Raw genomic sequence first — 8581 nt, forward strand, 5'->3', positions numbered from 1 at the left:
TGATTCCATGAGGCCCCACAGTGTCACAATGGTCCCTTGGTCTCACAGGGCCCCACAGTGTCACAGTGGTCCCTTGGTCTCACAGGGCCCCACAGTGTCACAATGCTCCCTTGGTGTCACAGGGCCCCACAGTGTCACAATGGTCCCTTGGTCTCACAGGGCCCCACAGTGTCACAATGGTCCCATGGTCTCACAGGGCCCTACAGAGTCACAATGCTCCCTTGGTTCCATGGGCCCTGTGCTGCTGCATTCCCCCCCTACCCTTCTCAGGCCGCCCTGCCAGCTGACAAATGCTCCTTGGGCCTCGGCCTTGGCCAACAGCCCCTGGGCTCAGCTCCTCTGCAGCTCATCACAAACACTGTCTGCTCCAGGCACTGCTGCTGCCCAACCAGCTCCTGCTTTCTGGAGGAGCAGCCCTGGGAACTGGTTTTGTTCCCTCAGTGGCACAACATCCCTGTTCTCACCCTGCCAAAGAAAGCTGTTGGTGCCCAGTGTGGCCAGGATGAACCATTGCTGGGACTGAAGCCCCTCTCTTGGGGCCCTGCAAACAGCGCTCCAAAAGGAGCCCTTGGAGCTCTCCTGGGCCAGCGACTCCCTCTGAGTGGGGCCTCTCCCAGCCGGGAGCTCTCCCGTTTGCTGCACTCGGGGATCCCCAACAACCACGGAGCCTGGGCCGATCCCCCCACTCCTCCAGGCTCAACCCTTCACCCCCTGGGGAGATGCCAAAGGATCCACAGGGAGCATTTCCTGCCCTCAGGGGAATTTCTCCCAGGTGCCTTGCACTGACTCTTTGTGTCTGTGTGCACACAGGAGTGCCTGTGCTGGGGAAATGTGGCAGAAATGCTGCTCACTGAGGGGTCTGAGTGCCTTGGATAGCCGAGTCAGTCAGGCCTGTAAGTGAGGTTAAGTCATGAGCTCTAAGCTAAGTTAAATGCTGTTAAGAGTTGTTCTTTTGCTAAGTTGCTTAATATAAGTTATAAGCAGAGTTAAATACTGTTAAGTGTTATTCCTCTGTAAAATTGCAAAGTCATAGGTTAAAAGTTAGTTTAAATACTGTTAAGTGCTGTTCTTCTGCTAAATTATGAAGTTGAAGGTATCAGTTAAGGATATGTTAAGTCCTATAAAGTTTGAGCTCTGTTAAGCTTTTGGGCCATATTTATTTTGCCCTCACTGCCCTTGTGTCTCATACACACACACACACAGGGACAGGTCTTGGTTAATTTCTGGTTTGATTGCCTGGATTTGGTTTGGTTTTGTTGTTGCTTTGTTTCCTTGGTGTCTCGGAAGTGTCCAGTCAGGAGCAGAGTGACTCTTGCCAAGGAACTTTGTGCTGCTGTCCCTTAATATTAAATCTGGTTTTTGCTGATCCCTTGCTGGGGAATTTTTCAGCGCTCTCAAGGCCTCGTTGGTACCAGGGTGAAGGAGCCCTGGCCCAGGCTCTGGCCCTGGGGGACACGGGGACGCTGACGGGGGGTCCCTGTCCCCCTGTGCCGCCCCCAGGGCCCCGGCCCCCGTCCCCGTGTCAGGCTCTGGGGTCGATCTCGTGGAACATCCTCTGGGGGAGGCTGCGGCACCGGGGGCGGGGGGACCCCGGGGGACAGGGGACCCCGCTGTGCACGAGCAGGGTTGGACTGCTCTGGGGGAACTGTGAGGGGGGCCGGGGCAGAGTGACCTCCCCAGTGACCTCGCACAGCCCCTGTGATGTCACACTGCGTCCTGTGATGTCACACAACATCCTGTGATGTCACACAGATCCTGTGATGTCACACAGCCATCTCTGTGATGTCACACAGCCCCTGTGATGTCACACAGCATCCTGTGATGTCACACAGCCCCTGTGATGTCACACACCCCTCTGTGATGTCACATTTCCCCTGTGCTGTCAGAGCTCACTCGGACATCACACAGCACCCTTGTGATGTCACGGAGCAAACTCTGGGATTTCACCCTGGAATGTCATGCAGCTGCACTGTGATGTCACAAAAGACCCTGGGATGTCAGAAAGCCACCATTTGATGTCAGAATCTGTTCTGTGATGTCACAGCCTGCTCTGTGACGTTACACAGACACCCAGTGATGTCACAATCCACTCTCTGATGTCACAGAGCCACCCTCTATGATGGCAAGATCTGCTCTATGGCCTCAAATTGTGATGTCACAGACAGTTGTGTGATGTCACAACCCGCTAAGTGATGCCACAAAGCCCTCTCTGTGATGTCATACTGCCACTCTGTAATGTCACAGCACACACTTTGACCTCACATCCCACTCTATGATGTCACACAGCCATGCCATGATGTCACAGCCTGCTCTGTTACATGACAGAATCTCCTCTATGTAGCTGCTCAATGACCTCACACAACAACCGCTGTGATGTCATAGCCCAATCTGTGACCTCACACAACCCACTCTGTACGGTCACACAGCCCCTTGCTGACATCACAGCTGCTCTGTGCCTCCAGGACACAGCCACAGACGTGCCCTCTCAGGCTTTGCTGCTCTTTTCATCAGTCAGTCCCCCAGAGAGGGCTCAAAAATTTCTCAGGAACTCAAACTTAAACTGAAACACTGAAGTTTCTTGTACTTTAAATAGATTCCTGTGAGGCACAAGAGTGACAAAGTGTCCCCAGGTTCCAGGTAGAGCAGAACACTGGAGGCAGTGATGACAGCCGGGGACAAGCAAGGGAAAGGTGTCTCTTCTTGGCCCTTGCACGCTCAGCCAGGCTGAGATGGACACTGATGGTTTCTGGGCCAGGCTCTCGGAGCCCAGCCCAGCTCCCTGCAAGCTCTGCCAGCTGCCCTGAGCTCTGGGCAGCACCAAGGGCCTCTCTGAGCCCAGCCCAGCCCAGCCGGCTCTGGCCCCACAGCTCTGCTCAGGCCAGGCTGCTCTGGGCACTGGCCCCACGGCCTCAGCCCCTGCCAAGGGCACAGCAGCAGCTGCAGCTGCCACAGGACTCAGCCCCAGCCATGGGGGAAGGTGCTTGGCCAAGGCCAAAGGAGGCTCCCTGGCTGCCCTGCTCCCCTCGGCCTGAGGTGCTGAGAGCTCTGCAGCCCCTACTGCCATCCCATCTGCCCAGGGCAGCACCAGAGCCCCGGCCTTGGGGCCCTCAAGAGCTGCTCCTGCTCCAGGCCCAGGGCCCATGCCAAAGCTGGGACAGCAGCCACCAAGCTGTGCCCATTTCTGTTCACTGCTGCTCCCATGGGGATGGATCCTCAACCACTTGCAGGCTGCTGATGAATTTTAGTGCTCCGGAGACTTCTTCTTTCTTGAGCTCTTCAGTTCAGGAATTCAGTGAGAAGAGCTCATAAACATTTGTTCAGAATACCTGAACAAGAAAAGGCCCTGGGGAATATTTCAAGTTTTCAGTTCTTAATGTGGTTAATTAGACAGATGACAGAAGTGTACTCAAAGTGAATATACAATAGTATAAAACAATGCAAAGAGTACAGTTTTGTTCTGTTAAGTTTTATTTTCCTGTTTATAGATTGATCTCAGCAATGTCCAATTGATATTGATCCCCAGCAGCTTTTAATGCAGTTTGAACAGATATGATAATCAAGACCCTTCATGGCTGACAATCAATCAGAATTTTTCCCCACCCCCTCCCCACCATTTCCCTCATTAACCCCCTGGCACTCCTATGGATCAGGAATGGTGTGGCCAGCAGGAGCAGGGCAGGGATTCTTCTCCTGTGCTCAGCACAGGTTGGGCAGCACCTCGAGTGCTGTGTCCAGTTCTGGGCTCCCATATTTAGGAAGGACATGGAGGGGATGGAGCATGTCCAGAGAAGGGCAACAAGGCTGGGGAGGGGTCTGGAGCACAAGTCCTCTGAGGAGCAGCTGAGGGAGCTGGGGTTGTTTCTCCTGGAGAAGAGGAGGCTGAGGGGACACCTCATCACTCTCTACAACTCCCTGACAGGAGGGTGCAGCCAGGTGGGGGTCGGGCTCTTCTCCCAGGGAACAGCGACAGGACAAGAGGACACAACCTAAACCTGCACCAGGAGATGTTTAGGCTAGATATTAGGAAATATTCTTTACAATTCTTCACATTGGAATCAAACATTGGAACCCTGGGCTTTGGAATGGGCTGCCCAGGGAGGTGGGTGAGTCACTGTCTTTGGAGATTTTTCAGGAAAGACTGGATGTGGCACTCAGTGCCATGGCCTGGGTGACAAGGTGGTGTTGGGTCCCAGGTTAGACTTGATGCTCTCCAACATTTTTTGCAGCCTGGTTGATTCTCTGATGATTGTGACCCTGCAGGGCCCTGGGGAAGCAAGGGGCCATTGTGACACTGCGGGGCCTGGTGGCACCAAGAGGACCATGGTGACACTGTGTACGACATGGCAGCACAGAGCCAAGGGGCCACGGTGACACTGTGGGGCTGAATGGAAGCAAGGAGTCCATGGTGACAGTCTGGGTCCTGGTGGCACCACTGAGGCCACTGTGACCCTGCAGGGCTTTGTGGAACCAAGGGTCCATTGTGCCACTGCAGAACCAAGGAGACCCTTTGGAGAGCTTGGGGACAATGGAATCAAGGGGCCATTGCTCCATTGCAAGGACTCTGGGAACTGAGGGAACAATTGTGACACTGTGGTGCCCCATGGAACCAAGGATCCCTGGTGACACTGCAGGATCTTGTGTCACCAGGGCTCCATTGTGACACTGCAGCACCAAGGAATTCATTGTGGCACTCTGAGGCCTCCTGGAACCAAGAGGCCACTGTGACCCTGCAGGGCCTTGTGGAACCATGCAGAGCATTGTGACAGAGCAGGACCTGGTGTCATGATGGGACCATTGTGACACTGCAGGGCCCCATGGAACCAAGGGGCCAGTGCTGCTCCTCAGGGACTCCTGGAATGAAGGAAACATGTTTGACACCACGGTGGCCCTTGGGACCAAGAGGCCATTGTGACACTGTGGAACCAAGGAGAGCATTGCTGCACTGCCAGACCTCATGGAACCAAGGATCCATTGTGACACTGCAGGGCCAGGGGGGACCAAGTGCCATGATGACACTGAAGCGCCCAAGGATCCAAGGGACTTGGTGACACCAAGGGATCCCATGGAACCAAAGGGACATTGTGACACTGGGAGGCCTCATGGAGTCATGGAGACCATTGGGACACTCTGGGGTCTCATGGAACCCTGGTGACACCAAGTTGTCTGGGAGTGTTGATCTGCTAGAGGGTAGGAGGGCTCTGCACAGGGCCATGGACAGGCTGGATCCAGGGCCCAAATCCAACAAGGTGAGGTTTAACAAGTCCCAGTGCCAGGTCCTGCACTTTGGCCACAGCAACCCCTGCAGCACTACAGGCTGGGGACAGAGTGTCTGGAGAGCAGCCAGGCAGAAAGGGACCTGCAGGAACTGGTGGACAGCAGGCTGGACATGAGGCAGCAGCGTGCCCAGGTGGCCAAGAAGGCTGGGGGACATTTTTATGGTCCCATGTCAGGAACTGCAATGGGGAGTGGGGCCAGAGAGGAAAGGGCAAACAGGGATGGGCTGTTTGCAGGGGAGGGAACAGGAGTAGGCAATAGGTAGAAATTTGTACCAGAAGAGTAAAGAAAGCAAAGGTGAAGCCAAGGAAATGCTCAGGGCAGTTTGGGGGTGGCTGCCAGGCAGCCCTGGCTCTGAGCAACAGCGTCTGCAGAGGGACAGGAAACTCCCAGCTCATGGGAACAAATTTCTGGCTGACTGCAGAGGTCAGGACAAAGCTGAGTGGTTTCCCTGGTGTCCCCCATCCCTTGCTGGCCCCAGGCAATTGTGCTCCCTCAGGTTCCTCTCCCCATGCCCACATCCTGGGGCTGCTCACGGGGGTTTCTGTGCTGAGCCTTGGCCTGGCCGTATTCTTGAGAGAGCCTGGGCAAGGAGCCTGGAGCCCCCAGGGCCTGGCCTGAGCCGTCAGCGCTGCCCCAGCAGTGCCCATGGCCTGTCCCTGCTGCAGCCCCAGCACTGCCACCCCCAGGGCTGTGCCCGGCCCCGAGAGCACTCAGGCCCTGCAGCAACACCAGGGCCACCAGGGCAGTGGGGCAGGGCCACGGCAGCAGCACTGGCAACACCAAGTGCTGCTGCTGCTGCTGGGCACAGCTTCTGGGCCAGCACTGATCTGCCCCAGCTCTGCACACAGACATTGCTGCTGCAGCTCCAGAGAAGGCAACAAAAGGGCATCTCTGCAGAAAACTTTGCCGGGACATCCTTTAGTTCATTTAAAGCCACCAAGAGCGCAGCCCCTCATTGACACAGTCTGTGAGCACAGGGAAGGTGGAGAGAAACAAAATGAGAAATGGCACAAAAAATGACATTTATTTGTGGACAACATGAAAAAAAGTAAAACAAAGAAAAGCAACCCCCAAAATAAAAACTACAAGAAGTATCAAAGATGACTTTTATTGCAAGTGATTTGCAGAAATTGGCTGGCAGTTTAATGTTTCCGAAACCATCCAGTCATCAGTCTCCACACTGCAGCCTTGAGCTCCTGGTTCCTCAGGCTGTAGATGAGGGAGTTCAAGGCTGGAGGCACCACCGAGTACAGAACTGACAGGGCCAGATCCAGGGATGGGGAGGAGATGGAGGGGGGCTTCAGGTGTGCAAACACTGCAGTGCTGATGAACAGAAAGACCACGACCAGGTGAGGGAGGCAGGTGGAAAAGGCTTTGTGCCGTCCCTGCTCAGAGGGGATCCTCAGCACAGCCCGGAAGATCTGCACATACGATAAAACAATGAACACAAAACATCCGAATCCTAAACCGGAACTCACAGCAATTACCCCAAGTTCCCTGAAGTAGGAGTGTGAGCAGGAGAGCTTGAGGATCTGTGGGATTTCACAGAAGAACTGGCCCAGGGCATTGCCATGGCACAGGGGCAGGGAAAATGTATTGGCCATGTGCATGAGAGCATTGAGAAAGGCACTGGCCCAGGCAGCTGCTGCCATGTGGGCACAAGCTCTGCTGCCCAGGAGGGTCCCGTAGTGCAGGGGTTTGCAGATGGACACGTAGCGGTCGTAGCACATGACGGTCAGGAGGAAATACTCTGCTGAGATGAAGAACATAAAGAAAAAGAGCTGTGCAGCACATCCTGTGTAGGAGATGTTGCTGGTGTCCCAGAGGGAATTGTGCATGGCTTTGGGGACAGTGGTGCAGATGGAGCCCAGGTCAGCGAGGGCCAGGTTGAGCAGGAAGAAGAACATGGGCGTGTGCAGGTGGTGGTCGCAGGCTATGGCGCTGATGATGAGGCCGTTGCCCAGGAGGGCAGCCAGGGAGATGCCCATCAAGAGGCAGAAGTGCAGGAGCTGCAGCTGCCGCGTGTCTGCCAATGCCAGCAGCAGGAAGTGCCTGATGGAGCTGCTGTTGGACATTTGATGTGCCTTGGCATGGGGATCTGTAAGAAAAGTAATCATGGAATAGTTGGGTTTGGAGAGGACTTGAAATATCCCAGCACAGGCTGGGGGCACTTTCCCCCCACTGCCTGCCCAGGGCTCTGCTGCCTGGAGCTGTCCCTGCCAGCAGCTGCTTCCCTGTGCCCAGGGCTGGGCCCTGCCAGTGCTGCCAGAGCCCAGCCCAGCCCTGGGGGCTCAGCTCTGCCCTGCAGAGCCCTCCCAGCTCAGGCACTGCCCAGGGCTGGCCTGGCTCTGCAGGCTCTGATGGCAACGTCAGAGCAACCCTGAGGAGGCTGGAAAAGCGACACTGATGCTGCGTCTAAAGGGCATTGTGTTGATTTCTGTCACTGTCTGCTTTACTCAGACCGGAGAGAATTTGGTTTTTTTCCACCTGAACTCAGAGATGATTATCTATGTGCAGTTTCCCATCCAGGTAACCCAGAGCAGTAAAATAAAAATCAGGATTTTCCCTTTAATGCAACCCCTGCATTACTGTGCTCCCTGAGTAACCTACTTGGAAATGTTCTGCAGTTCAATGCCATGCTGGGAGCAGTCCTGAACAATGCAGCATCCTCCCCACACAAGGAGAACACTTCCAAGCCTCACCAGCTGTCTCCTGCCACCCAGATCTTGTCCCCCAGCGCTGGGAGCAGCTGCCAGGGCTGGCTGAGAGCTGTCCCTGGCAGGCAGCAGAGTCCCTGCCCCAGCACAGCGCCCTGGGCTGCAGGACCCTGCTCTGCAGGACAGCCCTGGGCACCCCTGGCTGCTCTGCACAAGAGACAATCAGAGAATGTACTCACAGGCTCTGCAGGCATTGGGATGTTCCAGCTGCAGGAGATGGCTCCAGGAGCTGCAGCTGCACTGTCCTGCAGCCAGAGGTTCCTGTGCCAAGGGCTGGCAGTGATTGTGCCCCAGGCACTTCTCAGCCCCTTCCCAGCCCTGACTGATTGAAGCTCTCTGTGCCTCTGTGCTGTGCCCGGGCTGGCTGCAGGCAGTGCCCCAGCCCTGCTGGGCTGGCACAAGAGCTGCTCATCAAGAGAAATGTGCTTTTGAAGCTCTTCTTGGTGAGCAGGAGCTGCCTCTGGGCCAGGAGCCCAGCCCAGCTCAGCAGCACAGACACAGCACAAGGACTTTAATCAGCCTCTGGGGCTTTGTGCTCAGGCCCTGGACATCAGTCCCTGAGAGGGAGCTGAAGAAACCTCTCCAGA

At 55.5% G+C, this 8581-nt stretch overlaps 1 protein-coding gene across 1 annotated transcript; it reads right to left on the reverse strand.

Moving 5' to 3' along the window:
• Positions 1 to 6419: 6419 nt before the first annotated feature.
• LOC118701305 (olfactory receptor 14J1-like) lies at positions 6420 to 7367 on the reverse strand. The gene has a single exon (XM_036405943.2). The coding sequence runs from the start codon at positions 7350 to 7352 to the stop codon at positions 6420 to 6422; it is 933 nt and encodes a 310-aa protein (XP_036261836.1). The 5' UTR covers positions 7353 to 7367.
• Between the last annotated feature and the right edge of the window lie 1214 nt (positions 7368 to 8581).

Source organism: Molothrus ater, unplaced genomic scaffold (assembly GCF_012460135.2).
Source record: "Molothrus ater isolate BHLD 08-10-18 breed brown headed cowbird unplaced genomic scaffold, BPBGC_Mater_1.1 matUn_MA568, whole genome shotgun sequence".
NCBI lineage: Eukaryota > Metazoa > Chordata > Aves > Passeriformes > Icteridae > Molothrus > Molothrus ater.

Coding starts and splice junctions, on each gene's coding strand:
- LOC118701305 (XM_036405943.2), bottom strand. CDS start 7,352: ATGTCCAACAGCAGCTCCATCAGGCACTTCCTGCTGCTGGCATTGGCA.